We start from the raw sequence: 27,091 nt of genomic DNA, 5'->3' as shown, positions 1-27,091 counted from the left end.
CTATTCAGAATTGTGTCATATTGTATGACTTTTACAATGTGCAATATTTCCAATGGAAAGGAATTATTCAGCACTCTCCTTGCCCTACGAGAAAAAACAAACAAATGTAGGAATTAGAGATAAAGTATTTTTTTAATTGAAACATTAAAGTCGATTCTAAGATATATATTTGTGCAATAATCTGAACTGTACTATGCCATCGAAATACCTTTCCAGAGTCACGGCTCTTGGCCCTCAGCTTGTTGACCTGGGTCTCGGCGATGTCAGCACGTTCCTCAGCCTCCTCCAGCTCATGTTGAACCTTCCTGCACTTGGACAGGTAATAGTTGGCCTGCTCCTCCTGTAGGAACATTCATAATTTGTTTAAATAGGTACTAAAATTGATAACTTGATTTTGTTATGTAGCTTTTACTTGCCGCTTCCTCAGACTGCCTCTTGTAAGCCTTCACCTTCAGCTGCAGCTTATCAACAAGATCCTGGAGTCTGCAACCATTCTTCTTATCCTCCTCAGTCTGATGCACATTTTAAATCGAAAAATCAACATCATGTGGCCTTTAGATATCAAAATTTCATCAAAATGCTAATGCCGTAGAAACATATTTAGAGATGTAAGTTTGACATACCTGGTAGGTGAGTTCCTTGACCCGTCTCTAATGTTTGCGGACACCTTTTACAGCATCTGCTCCACGTCTCTGTTCATTATCAACCTCTGCCTCCAGATCACAAACCTTTCGAATTAAAGTGAATTAATAAATCTCCTTATATTGGACTTAAGCCTATTCTTAAATGCTTGATGATTAATTTCTTACTCTGGCCTCCAGTTTCTGAAGTTGCTTCTTGCCACCCTTCATGGCCAGGCTCTCAGCCTCATCCAGGCGATGCTGCAGGTCTTTCACTGTGACCTCCAGGTTCTTCTTCATCCTCTCTAAGTGAGAGCTAGTGTCCTGCTCTTTCTTCAGCTCCTCAGCCATCATGGCTGCCTGGACGTAGAAAAAAGGAGTGAATTTTTTTCTGAAGAGGTATTTTGATTTGTCGTTTGATGATTTAAGAAATAAAAATAAACCTACATCAGTGATGGCCTTTTTGGCCTTCTCTTCTGCATTTCTGGCTTCCTGTACACTATCGTCCACCTCACCCTGGACTTGGACCAGGTCGCTTTCCAGCTTCTTCTTTGTGTTCAACAAGCTTGTGTTCTGAAACATATTACAATGCAATTACAGTCAAAATATTTGTGTTCTTGTATTCAAATGATAGGATTATATTGTATGGTTACCTGAGAGTGCAGCAGTCCAGCACGCTCGCTGGCGTCCACAAGCTCTTGCTCAGACTATTTATTTATTTATTTCAGCAGGTATTCAAATTCCATACCTGATTTCATACCTGATTTAAACAGCTGTTATTGAGAAATATCTGATTTCAAAAGTGTTGTTATTGAGAGATTTGCACACATCGTCGGGCCAAGTTCCAAATCGAAGGTCTGCTTGATTGATGACTTGTATTTCTACTTTTCATGTATTTGCAATGCACTCGCTAAGCCTGTTGTTAAAATAAAATATGGAAGAAATAACTTCCCTATAAGGGACATGACGAGTGTTGCGGATGGCACTTCAAAAGCGTGCAGTAACATTAGGCTATTAGTTTATTTTTAATTCTTACTCACAATTAGTTTAGTTAACATGTTTTAATGTAGCTCAAAATATATATGTAAAAAATTAATATAAATTGTGGGTGTGGTCATACGCCAGTAGTTTCTGCCCCACCGAAATGAAGGGGCACCGCACGCTACTGGGAGCATGGTTCTTTTTATTAATTTTTTTATTTTCAGTTTTTGAGGAGGTGCTTCAAATATGCTAATTTTTCTGCAATAATCCAAAATCCAATGGAAAAACCTGTTGGCTTTTTGTCAAGGGAACCCAGGGCGACGCTAACTTCGGGGTTGGCCAACATACATCATCCCTCCACCACTCTACTGTAAAATAATTTATTCTTTATTCTGCCATAGTATTTATTTAGAGGGGGGGGGGGGGGGGGGGGGGAGGGGGATGGTGGATCCAGATCTGTTCCGGAGCATTTCAGCACCTCGAGCAACAGCGCAGGGTTGCCAGGTCCTGCAAAAAACGTGCTGCCCACATACCGTTCAAAATCCACCCAAAATGTCCCAGAAGCATCCCAAATAAAAATGATATTATTGGCCATTTTGGCCAATGTTTTGAAAGTAATAATATTTGAGGGAATATTTTTTTGTTGTTGTTTTAGCCACTTTGCGGCCTCTCTCTGTCTGTTCCAGAGCTGCCCTCAGCTCCTCAATTTCAGCCACCATGAGACCGTTCCTACGGTCCACCATGGCGGCCTGCTCCTTCAGGTCTTCTGCAGCTCTGATGGCATCATCAAGGTGCAGTTGTGCATCCTTATATTACCAGGAACAGAAAACATCAGAAAAGGATATCTTGCACTACATTTTATATGCGCTGTTCATACCTTTAGTTGTCCCTGAACATTTCTCAGCTGCTTCTGGTCCTCAGTAGCCTGGCGGTTGGCATGACTCAGCTGGATCTCCATCTCATTCACTCTTCCATCATCTTCTTAATTCTCAGAGCCTCATTCATGCTCCTGACCTCAGAATCAAGAGTGGTCTGCATGGAGTCAATGACCCTCAGGCTATTCCTCTTGGTCTGCTCCATCTCCTCATCCTTCTCAGCCAGCTTCCTGTCAACCTCACCCTTAATCTGGTTCAGCTCCAGCTGGACACGCAGAATCTTGGATTCCTCATGCTCCAGAGTTCCCTAATGTATAAAATTAAATTATGCACATTTATTAAAATTAGATCTACATTTATTTAGATGTGGTTTGCTGCTTTAATCATCCTCACCGTAGCTTCCTCAAGGGCTGACTGGATCTCAGTCTTCTCTGTCTCCACCTGCTTCTTGGATTTCTCCAGCTCATGTATGTTCTTTCCGGTCTCACCAATTTGTTCAGCCAGATCAGAAATCTCCTCTGCAAAGCAATTTTGTATTTGTTATTAGTCGGAAAAGCAAGATAGTGATACTGATGTTATTGACAAAAACTCACATTGGAGGTTCTTGTTTTCACGCTTCATAGTCTCCAGATGATCTAGAGTTTCTTCATAGGAGTTCTTCATCTTGAAAAGCTCAGTGCTGAGAGAACGAGCCTCTTTAAGACTTCCTTCAAGCTCTGCCTGACCCTCCTCATAATTCTGCTTCCAGTCAGCCAAAACCTGTTTTTTATTATCAATAGAGGGGTGCATGTTTAGCCCCTGAGGAAGAATCATAGGATGAAAATAGAAAAATGTATTTAGATGAATAACAACACACCTTGTCAAAGTTCCTCTGTTTCTTGTCGAGGTTGGCAGCCAGTCCATTGGCCCTCTCCACATCAACCATGAGGTCCTCCACTCCACCTCACCCTGGAGTCTCTGTTTGGTCTTCTCCAGAGAGGCACACTTTGAGTTCACAGCCTCAATCTGTTCCTCAGCCTCCTGAAGGCATAGGGGCCAGCTTTTTCCTGTTAATGAATAACTTGGCTTAAATTGTGTACATTCATCAAATATAATGTCTACTAAAACAACTATGTTTTAAATGTGTGACTCACTTGGACTCCTCTAGCTCTTCAGTGCGCTGGATAGCATCAGTTTCATACTTGCTCCTCCACTGAGCCACCTCACCATTGGCCTTGGACATTCCACGCTGCAGCTCAGCCTTAGCCTCCTGCTCCTCCTCAAACTGCTCCCTCAGAAGGTCACAGTCATGGCGGGCTGATTGCACACAATGAGCAAGAGCATTCTTTACCTACCAAAGGCGAAACAGAGATCTCATAAATTCAATGCATTTCTTGATCTTTGAACCCTACCGTCTTTATGAAGAAATTATCCTTACCTTTACTTCCTCCTCATTTTGCCTCTTCAGCTCCTCAACCTGCTGAGTATAGGCCTGCTTGCCTCTGGTCAGCTGGGAGACAAGAGCTTCCTTCTCCTCAAGCTGTCGCCCAAACTCACCTTGTCGGAGGAGGTGTATCGAATAAGTAATACATATTGAATTTGTGAGAAAATGTATGTTCAATTATATTCCCAAAATGGTACCCCCAGAATTTCAAATGATACAAACGACTGAATAAAATAATATCAACCATTTTCTGTCAGCAGTCTTGCTCTCTGGGCACTGATGTCATTGACCTGGCGAGCATTCTCATCACTCTTAGCCTTGATTTCACTGAGTTGGTCCTCAAGGGTACGGCAAATCTTTTCCAGATTTCCCTGATGATTAAAAGTTAATCAATTTGAAATCAATGTTCACTTATAGTTATTTATGTACTTATTATTTCTTAACACAATGAAGGTTTTGAAGAATCACTTACCTTGGCCTTAGAAACAGCTTCCATGTTGCCGGAGATGTCATCAATCTCCATCTTGTACTCGCTCTTCTCCTTCTCAAGCTTCTGCTTGACACGCTGGAGGTTATCAATCTGCTCTCCCAGCTCTGCTATACTGTCAGCCTGCTTCTTACGCAGAGCAGCAGCAGTGGCTTCATGCTGCAGGGTGGACTCCTCAAGGTCACGACGCAGCTTCTGGAACTCAGCTTCACGCTTCTTGTTCATCTCAATTTGAGCAGAAGTGGCTCCACCAGCCTCCTCAAGCCTCTCACTGATCTCTTCAAGTTCTCAATCTCTTCCTCCAGCTCTTCAATCTGGGCCTAAATAATGAAAATATTGAGCCAAATAACCAAATATTCATTTCAGAAAATGTATATTCCTTTTGTATTATTTTCCCACCTGAAGCTCCTTGATCTTTTTCTGAAGCTGAGCACCCAGGGACTGCTCATCCTCAATTTTGCTCAGAAGCTGGCTGGTCTCAAAGTCCTTCCTGTGAATGATTAATAAAAACAAAAAATTTATAACAATTTTCAACAATTTTAAATTTAATTTAATAAGAAAGCATATGGAGTTCATCCTATTGTGGTTCACAAGATACAAATATCTTACTTCTTGATTTTCTCATCAGACTGCTGTTTGTCGTTCTCAAGATCCATCAGTTTCCTGGGCCAGTTTCAGATCACCCTCAAGCTTTCTCTTGGATCTCTCAAGGTCCATACAGAGCTTCTTCTCTTGCTCCAGTGAACCTTCAAGCTGGATGTCAATAATTTAATATGATTAAGAACCATCATATTGTAGAATATTACCTAAACTCCATTAACAATATGAATAACAAGTTCCCATGAGCTCTTATACACATCATCCACTTGCTGTTCAAGCTTTGTCTTGGCCTTGGTCAGAGTGTTGACTTTGTCTTCCTCTGCCTGCAGGTCATCAAGGGTCTGCTGGTGTGACTCTTGGAGGGCTTTCTTCTCCTTTGTCAGCTTAGCAACACTCTCATCCTGAGGGGCCATCTCCTCAGTCAGGTTCGTCACCTATAGAAAACATAAAATGATGTGCAATACATGCCAATTTGTATAATTATCTTTTAATCTTCTGTCAAAGAATCTTAATAAACCTTGTTCTCAGTGGCATGTTTCTCCTTCTCCACTTTGGCCAAGGTAAGCTCCAAATCATCAATGTCCTTCTTAAACTCAGAGCATTCATCTTCAAGTTTCCTCTTCTTGGCAGTCAGCTCAGCATTTATTTACTCCTCATCCTCCAGTCTCTCAGTTGTCTCTTTAAGTTTGGCCTCCAGCTGAATCTTACTCTTGATGAGTCCTTCACACCTTTCTTCAGCATCATTCAGATTCTCTCCTTCCTGTGTGATATTTAGAGATGTAGAACATGTAACATCACATTTACCTCACTGTGTACGGACAGGGATACAAAAATAATGTTTACTTACAGAAGCAACTTGCAGTGAAAGATCATTCTTCTCCTGCAGGAGAGAAACCATCTTCTGCTCAAGTTCCTTCTTCTTGGCCAGGGCAGCTGCCAGGTCTGTCTTCATCTTTTCATAGCTATCCTTCATATTGGAAAGCTCCTTCTCGGTTTCAGCACTCTTCAGAAGAGGCTTGATCTTGTAGTACACCTTCTTCCATGGCCAGTGTTTGACATTCATGAATGAGCGGATGTTGTACTGAATATTGTAGATGGCTTCCCTATAGAATAAAATAAACCATAATTTTGGGGTTCTACTTGGCAGTTAAAAAGCTTTTTGAGTTTTGAGCACTATGTCTAAAAACATACCTCCTCTCTGTCATCTTCACATACTCCTTTCTCATGACATAACCTCTGCATGCAGCCTGAATCATTCCGACAAGAGCAGCCAGCTTCTCATCTCGCATCTCCTCAAGAGTACCCAGAAGACCAGCTTTGAAGAACACCTTAATGTAAGAAAATACTTTTGTCAGCTAGTGACTTACAATGAAGTATAAACATAGTTTTTGACAGCAATAAACAGACCTTGGTGTGTCCAAATTTGTACTCATCGTGAGGCACATCGATGGACCCAAGCAGTTTCTCAGAAGCCTTCTTGTTGTCAATAAACTGGCCTACAGGGATGACACCGGCGTTCAGTACTTTGTACCTGAAGAAGACCATTATAATGTTTTTAACATTCATTAAAATGTCCAAAGGCATTTGTAAAGTTGTCCTTGAAAAATCTTTGAGTTAATACCTCTGCTTGAAGTCAGCATAGAGAATTCTGCTGGGGAAGCCCTTTCTGCATATTCTGATGCCCTCCAGCACACCGTTACACCTCAGCTGCTGGATAACCAGGGAGTTCTCCATGAGTCCTGTTACATTGGTGATAAATACATCGTCAATATAATTAGTTTGGTGTATCAGTGACTAACATGTCATATCCTAACCCAGACAATACACACATTTGCTAGTGCTCACTGTACCTGGAGTCTTTGACTCATTGGGAATCAGGCAACGCACAAAGTGAGGATGGGTGCTCCTCAAGTTGGTCATCAGTTTGCCCAAGTTCTCCTAAAGACATATCCCTGCATAACATGAAATATATACCAATTTACTTATAAAGAACACATTCTGAAAAATGAAATAAGGTCTAATTTTTACATTTGTTTGTGTGTTAACCCATACCCTGTACTGTGAAGACACGGTCTGCATGGAGCCACCCTTTTTCTTGCCTCCCTTCTTTGCACCCCCGACCTCTGTTATTAATTATTGGTCATGAGTCAGAGTTCGATTTTCACATTTATATTTGTAAAACAGAGGCAATAAATGGCTTGAAAATCTATGGGTATTATAATAGAATGGATTAACAGTTATAAACTATGGTTAAATTCTATAAATATGTACCTTCAACTACAGGTGGGTACAGGACAGGCAGCAGTTTGTTTGAGGACTTCTGGTACAGCTGAATAACAGAGTCATTCAGGGGATCCTTGTTCTTGTCCAGCCAGCCAGTGACGTTGTAGTCCACGGTACCAGCATAGTGCACCAGGGAGAAGTTGGCCTCAGCCTTGCCCTTTGCAGGCTTGGGCTTCTCAAATGCTTTGGTCTTGCCAAGATGCTGGTCATACAGCTTGTTCTTGAAGGTAACGTCTGAGGCCTTGGGGAACATGCACTCCTCTTCAAGGATGGAGAAGATGCCCATTGGCTAAAGAGAAAAATGGATGGATGAAACATTATCAAAAGTAATTCGTAAGTCACGCAAAGTATAATGATGTACAGTTATAATATTCAGTTGTACCTTCTCAATAAGATCAATGCAGGCAGCCAAGTCCATGCCGAAGTCAATGAACTCCCAGATGATACCCTCCTTCTTGTACTCCTCTTGCTCCAGGACGAACATGTGGTGGTTGAAGAACTGTCGCAGTTTCTCATTGGTGAAGTTGATGCATAGCTGCTCCATGCTGTTGTACTAGTAGGGGACATTTAATAAACTGACTCTTACTAGTTTTCAACAATTGAATGGTAATGACTATAGACTCAGAATGAAGGAAATGCTATCAGAAATGCTGCCCCTTATTTAACAACTTGCATCAAAAATCTCAAAACCAGCAATGTCCAGCACACCAATGTAGAATTGTCTTGCTTGCTTGGTGTCCAGCATCGTGTTGATACAGATGACCATCCACAAGAACATCCTCTCATAGATAGACTTGGCCAGGGCAGTGACTGAGTTGTTGACCTGAAATTATTTTTTCTAAATAATCACAAATATTTATCTCACATAGAAAATGCATCATGTTAACAGAATATTTTACCATATTTCGTCGAAACATTGTGTTTTTCTTACCTGAGGTACAGTCTGTCCCTTGGTGACATACTCATTTCCGACCTTCACTCTTGGGTAGCAAAGAGCCTTGAGCATATCAGCAGAGTTCAGACCCAGTAGATAGGAAATCTTGTCGGCCTCTACAAAGTTAACATGAAAAATGAATGGATTATTATCCTGTATAATAATGACTCCAAATGTAATTCAATCAAATATGAACCAATATTCCTTCTAGTGCACTGATGAATACATGTTAATGGTTACCTTCATTGCCATCTGGCTCAGCCTGCTCCTCACGCTGCTTCTGCTTGAACTTCATGTTACCGTGGTGAAGCACAGCACCAGTAAACTTAAAGATGCCCACCTTGTCCTCATTAGTGAAGCCCAAAATATCAATAGCAGCCTGTGTTGAAAACAAAGAACATTTAGAAAACATTTTGTAAAACGTATGCCACGTGGAAAATATATGAATTGTTTTCCAATCAACCACTGACATCAGTAGCATCCAGCTCCTCTTTGACATCAATGCTGGCCACAGTGATCTGACCCTGACTGCACATGGGGAAGTCGTAGGGGTTGCTGGTGATGAGGGTCATTTCTGAGGGATTAAATATATGTCATTTCTCTGCTTAGATTTTGTCATTATCGTTTCCAATCTATATTTTTCTAAATTGTTTCATGTGTAATTTCTGAGGGATTAAACAAATGTATTTTATCTGCTTGATATGCTGCTACCTAACAGATAACTTCTGAATAAAAAACGAATTAATCTTTCTTAGCACTTACATGCAATGCATGTTTTCCAAATGCATTTCCACAATATGCAATGGAAGATATAATCTTTACCAAAAACGTTTTTTTCTAGAGAGAAAATTAGCCCTTTAAATATTTGAACTTCAGAAGTCATTTGTACATATTAAGTCATATTCGAATAGATAAAGGCAATTCAGGAAAACTTTTCATCTTAATATTAAGTACATTCTTCACACTCTTACTATTATAAAATCTCACCAATGATCTCAGGTTTGTGGTTGGTCATCATCTGGTAGAAGATGTGATAGCCTCTCTCATCGGGAAGCTGGAATGTCACTCTTGACTTCTCCAGCAGATCTATAAGGCCCATTCATTAATCAAAACCTATACCACTAATAATCTTGGTTAAGGAATCCACATGTAGAACTAGATACTTACACGTCTCAATGTCAGCACTGGATAGTTTACCGTTTGCTTGGAAATGAATTCTGATGAATTTACCCTGTTTGGAAAATAATTCGTTTCAACATCTTTTAAAAAATGCTCAAAAACTCAGGAGTATCTTCAGGGATGAATTCTTCTCATACTTACAAAACGGGAGGAGTTGTCATTTCTCACAGTCTTGGCATTACCATAGGCCTCCAGCAGGGGATTGGCTGCAATAATCTGGTCCTCCAGTGACCCCTATAATTAAGCATAAAATGTTAATACCTTTTTACTGAATTATATTTGAATTCTTCGTGTTCTTACGTGATTTTTTAATGTATTGATTCATTGATATAATGTTTAGTTTTATTTTTCAAACATACTTTTATCTTTCCAGCGCCTGCATCCTTCTTATTATCTCCTCCACCACCCACATGGTAGCAAAGTACTGGATGACACGCTTGGTCCTTCCAGCACCGGATTCTCCACAGGGTGTGAAAAGAAGATAAAGTAATTTCATTTTGACATGTTTTCCAATGAGGGAATCATTGTATTATATTTATATCATGTTTCCAGCATCAAATTTACGTGATAAGGACTGACTGGTTCTCTCTATCTGTTAAACAAATGCATCAAACATTGCATGAGTATGTCTCGAATTGATGAAAACTAGATAAGATTAGGGATTTGAAACTTTGAATTTACAAACCAGTTGTTCTGGAAGGCGTTGTCAGAGACAGAGAAGATGTGGGGTGGAGCCTCCATACGCTTCTTGCCTCTGTAGGCATTGACAACCGACTGGTCGTACACTGGGAGCCACTTGTAGGGGTTTACAGTGGCACAGAACAGCCCAGAGTAGGTCTGAAGGAGGTCAGATAGATTCACATTGATTTGACCTATTAACGATTCATTTCACTTACTTTTCTTATATTTTCATTGAGGCAAAATATCTTACATAGATCATCCATGCTGAATAACGCTCTGCAAGGTTATACAACACAGAGGCTTCATTGAGATGGGTCATCATGGCCATGTCCTCAATTTTGTCATACTTGGGAGGGTTCATGGGTGTGATATCGTCCTCCTTGACTGTCTTCTCCTAAAAAATGGAAACCCATTTTTAGTTTTCTTACCAGTGCAGCTATTGAGACTTAAACTTTCTTAATGATACCAGTTGATGATCAATCTCTGCCTACCTCTTTTGTAGCCAAAACTGTGACGGTGACTTTGCCACCCTCCCTCTTATTGATGGTACACTTTACGTACAGTTCCTTAACATCAGTGACACATGCAGCAGCCTTCGCATCGAATGGCGCGCTCTGGGCCTCAATCCTCTCCTTCTCTGGCTTCCGGAGGAAAATGGCCGCCTGGCCGTAAATGGCCATCTCTGCGTCCGTACTCATGATGGAGGCTTATTTGATAAAAACAAACATACTACTTGATTAATGTTATCTTACAAGTACACATAGCTTCAAGAAGGTTTGGAGATATTTAGTGACGTGATGATATTAAATAATTCTTACCGTTTACTTCCCTTCAACCGCAGAAGAAGTTATGAGTCATATTGGTTACAAGTCAGAGTCTAATCTACACATTCTAATGGCTCGTTTTTGAATGAAATGGAAAATCTTACATAAAATGTATGTCAGTGCAGAGCTACTTGATTTTTAGTACTAAATTACGTCACAAATGTCTCTTTTCTATCAACATTTAACATCTGAAACCAACAAAGTAAACTCAGTAAGTGCTAAGTAAATAATACATTACACAGAAGTTCCAAACATAACGTAACAAGAATCCCCCACATTCTCTTATGGTTTCTATAACAACGTAACTGAACTAATTTTCATTCAAAGTAGAATATAAAAAAATATTTTCGAGGTAAGGCTAATTCTAATAACCTTAAAGGGTACCGATGAAAACAATACTTTTCCTAAGATTCGGGCTGTTGTTTTGGGTCTTTGGTGCTCCCACACACATACAAACTTTAAAAAAAGTCTGTACATGATTTTTGTAAGATATGCATTGCTGAAAGCGAGTCAGTTCCGGCGCCCCTCCTACGTAGGAATGGGATATGTTTGAATATGACCTCCCATTTCCCCACCCCCCTCCAATCAGAGCATAGCTAAGATTTTGTGGACCAGCGGACGAGCACTGGGCGGAGATGTTTGCGCATTCAGAAGCAGGGATATTCGATACAAATATAGATGTCTAATTTGTCAGTTTGCCATGTGACTGCCTGGCAGGGAGTCCGGCGGAGCTGTCGGATTGCCGCCGAGGCTCTGGAGCAAGTCCGGCAGTTAAGGTGGGGGAGCTTCGGCGGCAATCCGGCAGCTCCGGCAGGGGGAGTTCGGCGGCAGCCCGGCAGCTCAGCTCCGGAAGTACAATCCATTTCTCCGCTAGAGCTGCCGGACTGCCACCGAGCTCCCCCCGCCGGATGTGCCGGACTGCCGCCGAAGCTCTGGCGGCAGTCCGGCAGCTCCGGCAGCCCTGGCAGCTCCGGCGGGGGGAGCTGGGCGGCAGTCCGGAAGCTCAGCTCCGGGAGAACAATCCCTTTTTCCTCCATCTCGCTGATCAATATGGACGTCAGAGAGTCAAGGCCAAAGTTCCTTTCCCCCAATTATTCTCAACCATAGCCGAGATAACCCCCACTACGAGTCTTTACTTGTTGTGGAAGTACGAGAGACATCAGACGCAGTCTTTATGATTCATAATATCATCCGATGGGCACATAGCTTTTGGCTGTGATATTAGATATAATATTATATAATTCGCTATATATTATTATTATTATTATTATGATATCCTATTCTATAGATATAGAGTTCCGGTAGTCCGTAAACGGCAACCATCACTTCTCCTCCATTCTGTGGTTCACTCTGACAGCTCATTGGTCAATGGGCAGCAGCTCATTTGCGTTAAAGGTACAGACACCAGAAAAAGCGCATTCCGAAGGGACTGAAACAGAGGGGAAAAGCGAGATCTTTTTTCCTAAAAGCTATTTCCAGCAAACAGCTTCAAAAACATGTTTTCTGGAACTCATATACTTTGTTTACTTGTTGGGAAAACACCATAATATGTCTCCTTTAATGAAAACAAGGACGCAAGATTCCCTATTCTAAAGCAATAGTCTTTCCTAGAAAGCAGCTCTCCTGGACAGCGGTCTGACTTGGTTTGAAAACACTGAAAACGTCATTCAAAACATGAATTCCCAAAACATATGCAATGCAAACAAATGCCTGAATAAAACCTCAATGTATTTAACTATTATGTAACGGCTTCTTAAATAATATACAATAAAAGAAATCTCCATTAAAAAAAAGTTAACAGAAGGCAGGTAGCCTAAATATGGAAGTAGTCATTTAAATAAATGAAAAGAAGCTCCATGAAAACAAGAGTGTAAAAATCTCTTCTCTAATGCAATGGTCCCTCCAAGACAGCAGCTGAAGCATCAGTCATACTTACCACCAGTTGTAATAACCTGAAAATCCCCTGCAGTCCATCCATCTCATCTTCTGGCCTCTTTTATAGTGGTGGATCTGCAGTCCAGGCAGAAACTATATAAGGGCAGATCTTCAAAACTCTTTTTTTAAACTTTGCAAATAATCTGTTCATTGGCTCATTCTTTGAGTGCCTTACATGATAACAATTTATGTAGTTGATGTATTTATATCTCAATAGCTTAACTGCCACATCAACACATTTCAACAGTTTTCATGCTGGAATTAATTTCCTAATGTCTGGGGATATTTCATGTTTGCAGTTTTTTTCATGAAAATTCAGAACATTTATTCGGTTTAACAAGTTAAGAATCAGTTAAATCTAAATATAATATAGTAATGTTTATTACAAGTGCTTGCCACATTGCAAGCGTTAGCCAACATTCTGTATGGTTGGCATGATTTAATATCTTTTATTTTTTATTTATGTTTACTCTTACTAAAAGGCATTTTTCTTTTTATATAATATATAATATAAATTTAATTAAAATAATGAAAACGTATCTATATATTAAGCAACAGCAATTCTAATATATAATCCCTATCTTACTTAATCATCTTTACATTTTTATTTTTGAATTTATATGTCTGATTTTGTTTCTGTAGCACTGAATCTGTTAGCTTGATGTCCGAGTGCTTGACCTCATTAAAAGGCACCAATGGCACATTGCATCATTTTCATGAGCAAATGCCGTTTATATGGAATTTTGAGCATTATTGAGAATGAAATCCACATTGTGACAGATTTTTGGAGTTACTGACAATTTTGTTATTTGTACACATTTAGTTGAATGAATCGTACATCTAAGTCATTATAGTACCTCAATAAGTCAACAGTTTTCTAGTCTACTATCGCTAACCATGAGCCATAGCTGCTCCCCAGAGGATAGCCGCCTCCCACATGCCTGAATAAGTGCCTGCACTGCTCTGCCTAGATGATTATAAGGCACATATGCCCATGACCACTTAAGCAGGCTAGAATTCGTGGTGAGTAGCCAATGAACGCTAGGCATTCACCCTCATGCCATGCTACACAACAGCTGTAAATACATGTGGTCTGATTAATGAATATTGGGGGGAGAGTGAGAGGCGGAAGAGGATACAGTTTAAACTCTTTAATCGAAATGTGTATTAATTAGGTATTTATTGAAGCTCCGCCTGCCCATTTGGGAGCACTGTGTTGCCTAATGGCGGGAGGCTGTTTTAAGATGATTGCTACCGACTCACATTCTCTGCATTTCAAAGCAACCTTGTGCAATTATTTGTGTAGGATTATGTTCTCCCAAATCTTAACGGTAATTCCTTGACGAAAGTGAGTTCATTACATTGACTTGGTAGCCCATATTGAAAGTTGGATGCCAGCAGCTAACCTGTGGCACTTTGATTGTGGGGTTACCACCAGGATATGCAGTTACGGTTAATTTTGCTGAAGTACTGTACTGAACAAAATTGCATTAGTTGTCCTTAAACCTCTTAGAACATTACAAAGCATTATTTTACTTTTAACTCACTCTATTTGTCTTATGCCTGAATTATGATAATGTCGGATGTAACTAAAAGTAATTTTAGGTTAATTTTAGAAGATGTCAAAGAAGCCATTTCAGCTAAAACTGAATCACAAATATTGAAACTAAACAACCCAAAATATCTCTCCTCCCTCCATCCCTAAGTGTTGCATGTTGATATTGTGATGATGTTGATCTCATTACAGTGCATTCAATTTGGTAATAGCTTGACGAATGGCATTAAAAATGACATGGCATTAATCTTAAATCTTAACTCCATTAGTTTAGTGCCAGGGAACCCAAAATCATGTTATTTTGGTTTAAAACAACTTATTTTGTCTTCCAGTAATCCAAACCATTTTTTCACTCACTAAAATGAATGTCATTCACATAAAACAATTATCCAATCATATATTTTTGCCAGTCTCTGTCAACCAGTTGGTGAACACTGGACCCTAGGAAATAGAAGACCTGTCATTCCCTTTCATCTGCAATTCCTTTTCCAAAAAAGCACAAAGCCTGTGTAAAGACAGAAAATCCCAGCAATATGACGCAGTGACTGAAGCAATTAATCATTACATCAATAAAAAAAATCAGCATAAAATCTCTTTCCCAACAGCCGAATGACCTTGTGTCTGACCACATCCAATTAGCTCTTGATAAGGATCCAGATCCAGTGAAGATATTCTCTGATTACAGGGCTATGCAAAGAAAGTAAGGTCAAACAAATAAATACAAAATACAAGATGGAAAGTTGTTCTATAGTTTATTGATTTCTTTTCACAATTTAGCCATATTTTATGACTTGTATGAATGATGTTTCAAATATGAGGAATTATTCAGCAGTCTCCTTTCCCTAAAGAGAAAATCAAAAGAAAAGTAGGGTTTAAATTTGTAAAAGGCATTTTTAAAGTAAAGAATTCTAGGAAATTATTAAATAGAAAATAGTTGAAAATTCTGAACTGTACTTTTACTGTCCAATTACCTTTCCAGAGTCACGGGTCTTGGCCCTCAGCTTGTTGACCTGAGTCTCAGCAATATCAGCACGTTCCTCAGCCTCCTCCAGCTCATGTTGAACCTTCCTGCACTTGGACAGGTAAGAGTTGGCCTGCTCCTCCTGTAGATATATTCATATTTTGTCATTCAAAATTTAATGTCGCAAAGTTGAGTTGAGTATCCCTTGTAATTCCTTGTAACTTACCGCTTCCTCAGACTGTCTCTTGTAAGCCTTCACCTTCATTTGCAGCTTGTCAACAAGATCCTGAAGTCTGCAGCCATTCTTTTTATCCTCCTCAGTCTGATGCACATTTGAAAGTGAAAAAATCCACATCATGTGGCCTTTATCTATGATCAAAATGCTATAATAAACATATTTGGAGATGTAAATTGGACATACCTGGTAGGTGAGTTCCTTGACTCTCCTCTCATATTTGCGGACACCTTTTATAGCTTCTGCTCCACGCCTCTGTTCATTATCAACCTCTGACTCCAGATCGCGAACCTTGAGAGTAAAAGTGAATGACTCAACCTTGTCCTTACACTTGAGTAATACATTTTTAAATGCTGGCTGATTATTGTCTTACTCTGGCCTCCAGTTTCTGCAGCTGCTTCTTGCCACCCTTCATGGCCAGGTTCTCAGCCTCATCCAGGCGATGCTGCAGGTCTTTCACTGTGACCTCCAGGTTCTTCTTCATCCTCTCAAGGTGAGAACTAGTATCCTGCTCTTTTTTCAGCTCCTCAGCCATCATGGCAGCCTACAAGAAGAAGTAACATATTCATCAAGAGTTCCATTAAGTTCTCAAAACATCAATTAACAAACAAATATAGGCCTACATCAGTGATGGCTTTCTTGGCCTTCTCTTCAGCATTTCTGGCTTCCTGGACACTGTCGTCCACCTCACCCTGGACTTGGACCAGGTCACTTTCCAGCTTTTTCTTTGAGTTCAACAGGCTTGTGTTCTGAAACATATTATTACTCAATTACTGTTAAAACATGAACGTGTTCTTGTAATCGTATGACAGAATTCAAATGTTTGTTTACCTGAGAGTGCAGCAGTCCAACACGCTCGCTGGCATCCACCAGCTCTTGCTCAGCCACTTTGCGGCCTCTCTCTGTCTGTTCCAGAGCTGCCCTCAGCTCCTCAATTTCAGCCACCATGAGACCGTTCCTACGTTCCACCATGGCAGCCTGCTCCTTCAGGTCTTCCGCAGCTCTGACAGCATCATCAAGATGCAGTTGGGCATCCTAATATTCACATGAAAACAGAACTGAATAGTTCACCACAAGATATAAATGCAACTATATTCTACATGTGCCGTACATTACATCTGTGTTTTACCTTCAGTTGTCCTTGAACATTTCTCAGCTGCTTCTGGGCCTCAGCAGCCTGGCGGTTGGCATGACTCAGCTGGATCTCCATCTCATTCAGGTCTCCTTCCATCTTCTTCTTGATTCTCAGGGCATCATTCCTGCTCCTGACCTCAGAGTCAAGAGTGGCCTGCATGGAGTCAATGACCCTCTGGCTGTTCCTCTTGATCTGCTCCATCTCCTCATCCTTTTCAGCCAGCTTCCTGTCAACCTCACCCTTAATCTGGTTCAGCTCCAGTTGGACACGCAGAATCTTGGATTCCTCATGCTCCAGGGTTCCCTAAGGTATAAAATAAAAATGGACAAAATTGCAGACACTAATTATTTGATTTTTTATGTTGTTTTGCAGATTGAATCCTCACCTCAGCTTCCTCAAGGGCTGACTGGATCTCAGTCTTCTCTGTCTCCACCTGCTTCTTGGATTTCTCCAGCTCATGGATGCTCTTTCCGGTCTCACCAATTTGTTCAGTCAAATCAGAAATCTCCTCTGCAGAGCAATTTTGCATTTGTCATAAGTCTGATACATATTTTACCACAACCTAGCACTTTAATATTATTCAACAAATACTCACGTTGAAGGTTTTTGTTTTCACGCTTCATGGTCTCCAGATGATCTAGAGTTTCTTCATAGGAGTTCTTCATCTTGAAAAGCTCAGTGCTGAGAGAACGAGCCTCTTTAAGACTTCCTTCAAGCTCTGCCTGACCCTCCTCATATTTCTGCTTCCAGTCAGCCAAAACCTGCACAATATTGTTAATAAAGTAGGAAAAGTTTAGCACTTGAAGAATAATCATTGTATACAAATATTTAAAATGTCATCTCAATGAATTACAACACACCTTGTCAAAGTTCCTCTGCTTCTTGTCTAGGTTGGCTGCCAGTCCGTTGGCCCTCTCCACATCAACCATGAGGTCCTCCACCTCACCCTGGAGTCTCTGTTTGGTCTTCTCCAGAGAGGCACACTTGGAGTTCACAGCCTCAATCTGTTCCTCAGCCTCTTGAAGGCGCTGGGCAAGCTTTTTTCTGTTAAAGAATAACATGGCTTAATTTGGGTACGTTTAACAATTATAATGTCCAATTTAGGTAAAGTTTTAAATGATTTACTCACTTGGACTCCTCAAGCTCCTCAGTGCGCTGGATAGCATCAGTTTCATACTTGCTCCTCCACTGAGCCACCTCACCGTTGGCCTTGGACATTCCACGCTGTAGCTCAGCCTTGGCCTCCTGCTCCTCCTCAAACTGCTCCCTCAGAAGATCACAGTCATGGCGGGCTGATTGCACACCATGAGCAAGAGCATTCTTTGCCTACAAAAGGCGAAACAGAGATCTCGTAAATTCAATACATTTCATGATCTTTGAAGCCTACCGTCTTTATGAATAAATGATCCTTACTTTTACTTCCTCCTCATTTTGCCTCTTCAGCTCCTCAACCTGCTGAGTAAAGGCCTGCTTGCCTCTGGTCAGCTGGGAGACAAGAGCTTCCTTCTCCTCAAGCTGTCGACCAAACTCACCTAGTCGGAGGAAGTATGTCAAATTAGTTATACATATTGAGTTTGTGAGAAAATCTCATCTCATCTCATCTCATTTTCGTCCGCTTATCCGGGGTCGGGTCGCGGGGGGAGCAGCTCAAGCAGGGGGCCCCAGACTTCCCTTTCCCGGGCCACATTGACCAGCTCTGACGGGGGGATCCCGAGGCGTTCCCAGGCCAGTGTTGAGATATAATCTCTCCACCTAGTCCTGGGTCTTCCCCAAGGTCTCCTCCCCACTGGACGTGCCTGAAACACCTCCCAAGGAAGGCGCCCAGTGGGCATCCTTACCAGATGCCCGAACCACCTCAGATGTCTCCTTTCTAAGTAAAGGAGCAGTGGCTCTAATCTGAGTTCCTCACGGATGGCTGAGCTTCTCACCCTATCCCTAAGGGAGACGCCAGCCACCCTTCTGAGAAAAATCATCTCGGCCGCTTGTACCCGCGATCTCGTCCTTTCGGTCATCACCCAGCCCTCATGACCATAGGTGAGGATAGGAACGAAGATCGACCGGTAGATCGAGAGCTTTGCCTTGCGGCTCAGCTCTCTTTTCGTTACAACGGTGCGGTAAAGCGAACGCAATACCGCCCCCGCTGCTCCGATTCTCCGGCCAATCTCACGCTCCATAGTACCCTCACTCGCGAACAAGACCCCGAGGTACTTGAACTCCTTCACTTGGGCTAAGGACTCATTTCCTACCCGGAGTAAGCAATCCACCGGTTTCCTGCTAAGAGTCATGGCCTCAGATTTAGCGGTGCTGATCCTCATCCCAGCCGCTTCACACTCGGCCGCCAGCCGATCCAGTGAGTGCTGAAGTTCACAGGCCGATGATCCAATGAGGACCACATCATCTGCAAAAAGCAGTGACGAGATCCTCAGACCACCGAACTGCAACCCCTCCCCACCACGACAACGCCTCGATATCCTGTCCATGTATATCACAAACAGGATTGGTGACAAGGCGCAGCCATGGCGGAGACCAGCGCCCACTGAGAACGAAACTGACTGGCTGCCGAGGAGAAAAATGTATATTCAATTACATTCCCAAAATGGTACCCCCAGAATTTCAAATGATACAAATGCCTGAATAAAATAAATACCAACCATTTTCTGTCAGCAGTCTTGCTCTCTGGGCACTGATGTCATTGACCTGGCGAGCATTCTCATCACTCTTAGCCTTGATTTCACTGAGTTGGTCCTCAAGGGTACGGCAAATTTTTTCCAGATTTCCCTGATGATTAAAAGATTATCAATTTGAAATCAATGTTGATTAATAGTTATTTATGTACTTATTATTTTGCATTATTTCTTAACACAATGAAGGCATTGAAGAATAACTTACCTTGGCCTTAGAAACAGCTTCCATGTTGCTGGAGAGGTCATCAATCTCCATCTTGTACTCGCTCTTCTCCTTCTCAAGCTTCTGCTTGACACGCTGGAGGTTGTCAATCTGCTCTCCCAGCTCTGCTACACTGTCAGCCTGCTTCTTACGCAGAGCAGCAGCAGTGGCTTCATGCTGCAGGGTGGACTCCTCAAGGTCACGACGCAGCTTCTGGAACTCAGCTTCACGCTTCTTGTTCATCTCAATCTGAGCAGAAGTGGCTCCACCAGCTTCCTCAAGCCTCTCACTGATCTCTTCAAGTTCCCTGGAGAGATCAGCTCTCAGCTTCTCAACCTTGGCACGAGCAGCACGCTCAGCCTCAATCTCTTCCTCCAGTTCCTCAATACGGGCCTAAATAATACACAAATATTAAGGTCAATATCCAAGTTCATAATTTCAGAACGTTTATATTAAAACAATTTAATTGATTAATTTTCCCACCTGAAGCTCCTTGATCTTTTTCTGAAGCTGAGCACCCAATGACTGCTCATCCTCAATTTTGCTCAGAAGCTGGCTGGTCTCAAAGTCCTTCCTGTGAATAATTAATAAGAAAAATTGTAAACTATATCAAAACAGTCACATGCACTAAACCCGATTGTTATTGTTAAAAAACAAATTAATTACTTCTTGATTTTCTCGTCAGACTGCTGTTTGTCATTCTCAAGATCCATGACAGTTTCCTGAGCCAGTTTCAGATCACCCTCAAGCTTTCTCTTGGATCTCTCAAGGTCCATACGGAGCTTCTTCTCTTGCTCCAGAGAACCTTCAAGCTGGATGTCAATAATTGAAAAATAATTAAGAACAATCCAATGTAATATTGAATATTCACTCAACTCCATTACTAATAATCATTGAAAGTTTCCATGAGCTTTTCTCACATCATCCACTTGCTGTTCAAGCTTGGTCTTGGCCTTGGTCAGAGTGTTGACTTTGTCTTCCTCTGCCTGCAGGTCATCAAGAGTCTGCTGATGTGACTCTTGGAGGGCTTTCTTCTCCTTTGTCAGCTTAGCAACGCTCTCATCCTGAGAGGCCATCTCCTCAGTCAGGTTCTTCACCTGAAAAAAACAAATTCACGTTTCATAATTTCTCACATGTAAACTGTGACCTTCCCTTAAACTCTATAACAGATGGACAATGTTGATGGTGATGGTATTGTGGTTAAATCTTAACAAACCTTGTTCTCAGTGGCATGTTTCTCCTTCTCCACTTTGGCCAAGGTAAGCTCCAGGTCATCAATGTCCTTCTTGAGTTCAGAGCATTCATCTTCCAGTTTTCTCTTCTTGGCAGTCAGCTCAGCATTGATTTCCTCCTCATCCTCCAATCTCTCAGTCGTCTCCTTGAGTTTGGCCTCCAGCTGGATCTTACTCTTGATGAGTCCTTCACACCTTTCTTCAGCATCATTCAGATTGTCTCCTTCCTGTGTGATATTTATATTGGTAAAACATGTCACATCAAATGTATCTCAATGTTTGCACACATACATTTTACATTATGTTTACTTACAGAAGCCATTTGCAGTGCAAGATCATTCTTCTCCTGCAGGAGAGAAACCATCTTCTGCTCAAGTTCCTTCTTCTTGGCCAGGGCAGCTGCCAAGTCAGTCTTCATCTTATCATAGTTTTCCTTCATATTGGCAAGCTCCTTCTCGGTTTCAGCACTCTTCAGAAGAGGCTTTATCTTGTAGTACACCTTCATCCATGGCCAGTGTTTGACATTCATGAATGAGCGGATGTTGTACTGAATAGTGTAGATGGCTTCCCTATAGAATAAAATAAACCATCATATCGGGGATGTACTACAAACCCATTGGTGTTTTGACAACAATGTTTAAAAACATACCTCCTCTCCGTCATCTTCACGTATTCCTTTCTCATGACATAACCTCTGGCTAGAGCCTGAAGCATCCTGACCAGAGCTGCCAGCTTCTCATCTCGCATCTCCTCAAGAGTACCCAGAAGACCAGCTTTGAAGAACACCTTAATGTAACAAGAGACGTTTGTCAGCATCAAATCCAGTATAAACCTAGTTTTTGCAGCAATAAACATACCTTGGTGTGTCCAAATTTGTACTCATCATGAGGTACGTCAATGGATCCAAGAAGTTTCTCAGAAGCCTTCTTGTTGTCAATAAACTGACCGTCAGGAATGACACTGGCATTCAGTACTTTGTACCTGTAGAAGATCATTGTAATGTTTTTAACAATGACACAAATATTAAAAGGCATTTATAAAGTTGCCATTGAAAACTCCTTCAGTTAGTACCTCTGCTTGAAGTCAGCATAGAGGATTCTGCTGGGGAAGCCCTTTCTGCAGATTCTGATGCCCTCCAGTACACCGTTACACCTCAGCTGGTGGATAACCAGGAAGTTCTCCATGAGTCCTGTTTTTTTGGTGAAATTCATGTTTTGAATTATATTAGTTTGGTATAGCAATGCCCATAAAACCTCACTAAAATGTATAACTTGATGCAGACACTATGAACATATACTAGTAGTCACTGTACCTGGAGTCTTTGACTCATTGGGAATCAGACAACGCACAAAGTGAGGATGGGTGCTCCTCAAGTTGGTCATCAGTTTGCCCAAATTCTCCTATAGACATAAAACAAAATATAAATTGCATAGAACTTGTTTCGGAAAGAACAAATTAGAATTATATATGCATATAATAAGTAAAGTGAAGAATGTTTTTACATTTATTTGTGTGTTTACCCTTACCCTGAACTGTGAAGACACGGTCTGCATGGAGCCACCCTTCTTCTTGCCTCCTTTCTTTGCACCGCCAACCTCTGTTTTTAATTATTGGTTATTAGTTCATTTCATACATATATATATACCACCATATATAAGAAACACATTAAATGGCTTGAAATAAATAGTTATTATAATATCACGGACAGAAAAACTACTGGTCCAAAATGTGAGCCGTACCTTCAACTACAGGTGGGTACAGGACAGGCAGGAGTTTGTTAGAGGACTTCTGGTACAGCTGAACAACAGAGTCATTCAGGGGATCCTTGTTCTTGTCCAGCCAGCCAGTGACGTTGTAGTCCACTATTCCAGCATAGTGCACCAGGGAGAAGTGGGCCTCAGCCTTGCCCTTTGCAGGCTTGGGCTTCTCAAATGCTTTGGTCTTGCCAAGATGCTGGTCATACAGCTTGTTCTTGAAGGTAACGTCTGAGGCCTTGGGGAACATGCACTCCTCTTCAAGGATGGAGAAGATGCCCATTGGCTTAAGAGAAAAAATGACAGATGACAAATTATGAAAAGTACCTTCATGGCCACACATAGAATAAAAATATATAGTTATAATATTCAGGTGTACCTTCTCAATGAGCTCAATGCAGGCAGCCAAGTCCATGCCAAAGTCAATGAACTCCCAGATGATACCCTCCTTCTTGTACTCCTCTTGCTCCAGGACGAACATGGTGTGGTTGAAGAACTGTTGCAGTTTCTCATTGGTAAAGTTGATGCACAGCTGCTCCATGCTGTTGTACTAGTAGGGGACATTTAATAAACCGACTATTACTCGTTTTCAAGAATTGAATGGTAATGACTAACGTCTCAGAATGAAGGAAATGCTTTCAGAAATGCTGCCACTTATTGAACAACCTACATCAAAAATCTCAAAACCAGCAATGTCCAGCACACCAATGTAGAATTGTCTTGCTTGTTTGGTGTCCAGCATCGAGTTGATACGGATGACCATCCACAAGAAGAGCCTCTCATAGATAGACTTGGCCAGGGCACTCACTGAGTTGTTGACCTGAAAATATATTTTTACATAAAATCATCACAATTAAATCAAAATATACTATACATCATAATAGACAAACCATGTTAACAGAAATTGTCTATTAACACATAAACTGTGTTTTTCTTACCTGAGGTACAGTCTGTCCCTTGGTGACATACTCATTTCCGACCTTCACTCTTGGGTAGCAAAGAGCTTTGAGCATATCAGCAGAGTTCAGAGACAGTAGATAGCAAATCTTGTCGGCCTCTACAAAGGTAACATGAAAAACAAATGCGTTATTATTCTGTATAATAATTACTCCAAATGTAATACAAGCAAATATGCACCAATATACCTTCTAGTGCACTGATGAATACATGTTAATTGTTACCTTCATTGCCATCTGGCTCAGCCTGCTCCTCACGCTGCTTCTGCTTGAACTTCATGTTACCGTGGTGAAGCACAGCACCAGTAAACTTAAAGATGGCCACCTTGTCCTCATTAGTGAAGCCCAAAATATCAATAGCAGCCTGTGTTGAAAACAAAGAACATTTAGAAAACATTTTGTAAAACGTATGCCACGTGGAAAATATATGAATTGTTTTTCAATCAACCACTGACATCAGTAGCATCCAGCTCCTCTTTGTCATCAATGCTGGCCACAGTGATCTGACCCTGACTGCACATGGGGAAGTCGTAGGGGTTGCTGGTGATGAGTGTCATTTCTGAGGGATTAAACAAATGTCTTTTTTTCTGCTTTATATGCTGCTACCTAACAGTTAACTTCTGAATAAAAAAATAATTAATCTTGCTTTTCCAAATGCATTTCCATAATATGCAATGGAAGATATAATCTTTACCAAAAACGATTTATTCTAGAGAGAAAACTAGCCCTTTAAATATTTCAACTTCAGAAGTAATTTGTACATATTACGTCGTATTCGAATAGATAAAGGCAATTCAGGACAACTTTTCATCTTAATATTTAGTACATTCTTCACACTCTTACTATTATAAAATCTCACCAATGATCTCAGGTTTGTGGTTGGTCATCATCTGGAAGAAGATGTGATAGCCTCTCTCATCGGGAAGCTGGAATGACACTCTGGACTTCTCCAGCAGATCTATAAGGCCCATTCATTAATCAAAACCTATACCACTAATAATCTTGGTTAAGGAATCCACATGTAGAACTAGATACTTACACGTCTCAATGTCAGCACTGGATAGTTTACCGTTTGCGTGGAAATGAATTCTGATGAATTTACCCTGTTTGCAAAATAATTAGTTTTAATCATCCTCAAAAAAATACTCAAAAACTAGGGAGCATCTTCAGGGAGGAATTCATTTCATACTTACAAAACGGGAGGAGTTGTCATTTCTCACAGTCTTGGCATTACCATAGGCCTCCAGCAGGGGATTTGCTGCAATGATCTGGTCCTCCAGTGACCCCTATAATCCGACATAAAATGTTTATACCTTTTTCTGAATTATATTTGAATTCTTCATGTTCTTATGTGATTTATTAATGAATTGATTCATTGATTTAATTGATTTAAACATACTTTTATCTTTCCAGCGCCTGCATCCGCCGGCTTATCTCCTCCACCACTCACTGCGATGGTAGCAAAATACTGGATGACACGCTTGGTGTTCACAGTCTTTCCAGCACCGGATTCTCCACTGGGTGTGAAAAGACAAATAAAGTAAATTCATATTGACATGTTTCCAATGCATGATTCAGTGTATTATATTTATATTATATTAACAGGATTAAACTTACGTGATCAGGACAGACTGGTTCTCTCTGTCTGTAAAATAAATATTTACATTTGCATGATTATGCCATTTAATAATAAAAACAAGGTAAAATTAGGGATTTGAAACTTTGAATTTACAAACCAGTAAGCATGAACTGAAAGGCGTTGTCAGAGACAGAGAAGATGTGGGGTGGAGCCTCCATACGCTTCTTGCCTCTGTAGGCATTGACACACGCCTGATCGTACACTGGGAGCCACTTGTAGGGGTTTACAGTGGCACAGAACAGCCCAGAGTAGGTCTGAAGGAGGTCACAGAGATTCACATTAATTGTACCTATCAACGATGCATATTACTCATGTTTCTTATATTTTCATTGAGGCAAAATATCTTACGTAGATCATCCATGCTGAATAACGCTCTGCGAGGTTATACAACACAGAGGCTTCATTGAGATGGGTCATCATGGCCATGTCCTCAATTTTGTCGTACTTGGGAGGATTCATGGGATAGACATCGTCCTCCTTGACTGTCCTCTCCTGAAATATGGAAACTCATTATTAGTTTTCTTACCAGTACAACTATTGAGACTTTCACTTTTTCTTGATACCAGCTAATTTGTTTCTGCCATCATCAACCACTGCCTACCTCCTTTGTAGTCAAAACGGTGACGGTGACTTTGCCACCTTCCCTCTTAGTGATGGTACACTTTAGGTACAGTTCCTTAACATCAGCCACATATGCAGCAGTCTTCGCATCGAATGGCGAGCTCTGGGCCGAAATCCTCTCCCTCTCTGGCTTCCGGAGGTAAACGGCAGCCGCGCCATAAATGGCCATTTCTGCGTCCGTACTCATGATGGAGGCTTATTTCATGAAAGAAATCATATTTATTATCAATTAAATAAAACTGATTTATTTTTATTTAAAAGTACAGATAGCCTCAAGAAGGTCTGGAGCTTTTTCGGTGATGAGATGATGTTGAATTATTCTTACCGTTTTCTTCCCTTCAGCTGCAGAAGAAATGATACCTTAACAAGAAAAAGTCAGTCTAATGTTAACATTTTACTGACTTGTTCCTGAGTAAAATGGACTATCTAATATAAAATCCAAGGCCATGTGTGTCAGTGCAGAGGCACATGTGCTTTTGTTCTTAATTGTTGATTTTTTTCTCTTCTAGCAACATTTCCTATCTGATACCACCAAAGATAATAATTAAATTATCAAATATTTAAAAAAAATATGATCCCAATCAAATTATATAAGAGAAAATAAGAGGTTGGTAAATAATGCATAAAAAACTAACCTCACATAAAACCATCTTAAAAATCTCTACTAATGGTTTCTATACCAAGAAATTGAATAAGTATCATTCATAGTAGCTGGGTGGAGTAATTAAATACACAGAAATAAATTATAATGCAATGGTCTCTTCTAGACAGTATCTCTCTTAGACTGCAGTCTGAGATTGTCTGAAAAAAGTCTCAAGTCGTTCAAAACATGAATTATCAATCCAAAGAAATCCTCAAAATATATAAAAAAAATAAGACTCAAATGCAGTGGTTACGTAAAAACAATATGGTCAAAAAATTATCTGCATAAAAAATATTAACAATTGGATGCATGTAGCCTAAATAACAAAGTAGTCATTTTAATAAATGAAAAGAGCCTCCAGGAAAATACAAGCAAGCTGAAGCATCAGTCAGACTTACCACCAGTTGTAACAACCTGAAATCCCCTGCAGTCTTATCCATCTCATCTTGTGGCCTCTTATATAGAGGTGGTTCTGCAGTCCAGGCAGAAACTAAATAAGGGCAGATCCTCAAAACGCTTTTCTTTTTTTAACTTTTTAACTTTTTGTTAATTGAGTCATACCTTGAGTGCCATACATGTTAAGAATTTATATGGTGTTTTTTTTGTATTTGTATTTATGAGTAATATTTTGACTGCGACATAAATACATTTC

At 40.7% G+C, this 27,091-nt stretch overlaps 2 protein-coding genes and 1 pseudogene across 3 annotated transcripts; all 3 read right to left on the bottom strand.

The window, feature by feature from the left end:
• Nucleotides 1-629: 629 nt before the first annotated feature.
• Nucleotides 630-9,903, bottom strand: LOC115542559 (myosin heavy chain, fast skeletal muscle-like; annotated as a pseudogene).
• Nucleotides 9,904-9,942: 39 nt separating this feature from the next.
• LOC115541290 (myosin-1-like) lies at nt 9,943-10,764 on the bottom strand. Its single transcript, XM_030352979.1, has 4 exons — nt 10,555-10,764; nt 10,314-10,454; nt 10,076-10,219; nt 9,943-9,987 (listed from the first exon to the last, which is right to left on the bottom strand). Exons 1-4 carry the CDS (start codon nt 10,759-10,761, stop codon nt 9,943-9,945), a joined length of 537 nt encoding a protein of 178 aa, XP_030208839.1. The 5' UTR covers nt 10,762-10,764.
• A 4,348-nt stretch (nt 10,765-15,112) lies between these two features.
• LOC115542527 (myosin heavy chain, fast skeletal muscle-like) lies at nt 15,113-26,881 on the bottom strand. 2 transcript variants are annotated; one of them, XM_030354806.1, is made up of 40 exons: nt 26,838-26,881; nt 26,122-26,156; nt 25,777-25,991; nt 25,524-25,667; nt 25,273-25,429; nt 25,154-25,181; nt 24,936-25,053; nt 24,730-24,822; nt 24,576-24,639; nt 24,396-24,494; nt 23,992-24,095; nt 23,762-23,900; nt 23,519-23,637; nt 23,251-23,400; nt 22,960-23,130; nt 22,566-22,866; nt 22,353-22,423; nt 22,139-22,226; nt 21,898-22,015; nt 21,684-21,807; nt 21,476-21,612; nt 21,140-21,395; nt 20,811-21,053; nt 20,515-20,691; nt 20,261-20,406; nt 20,078-20,168; nt 19,598-19,987; nt 19,360-19,486; nt 18,122-18,240; nt 17,838-18,034; nt 17,569-17,752; nt 17,304-17,469; nt 17,094-17,218; nt 16,703-17,011; nt 16,405-16,608; nt 16,197-16,322; nt 15,947-16,117; nt 15,565-15,864; nt 15,349-15,480; nt 15,113-15,219 (listed from the first exon to the last, which is right to left on the bottom strand). In XM_030354806.1, the coding sequence occupies exons 3-40, from the start codon at nt 25,981-25,983 to the stop codon at nt 15,199-15,201; spliced, it is 5,916 nt and encodes a 1,971-aa protein (XP_030210666.1). In that variant the 5' UTR covers nt 25,984-25,991; nt 26,122-26,156; nt 26,838-26,881; the 3' UTR covers nt 15,113-15,198. The 2 variants fall into 2 exon arrangements, with proteins under 2 accessions (XP_030210666.1, XP_030210667.1); XM_030354807.1 differs by lacking the exons at nt 26,122-26,156; nt 26,838-26,881 and having other exon boundaries at nt 15,199-15,219; nt 15,565-15,660; nt 15,760-15,864; nt 25,777-25,983.
• Nucleotides 26,882-27,091: the final 210 nt, after the last annotated feature.

Source organism: Gadus morhua, chromosome 4 (genome assembly GCF_902167405.1).
Source record: "Gadus morhua chromosome 4, gadMor3.0, whole genome shotgun sequence".
NCBI lineage: Eukaryota > Metazoa > Chordata > Actinopteri > Gadiformes > Gadidae > Gadus > Gadus morhua.
The sequence above is the reverse complement of the archived record's forward strand: the minus strand, read 5'-3'. Positions and strand labels throughout refer to the sequence as shown.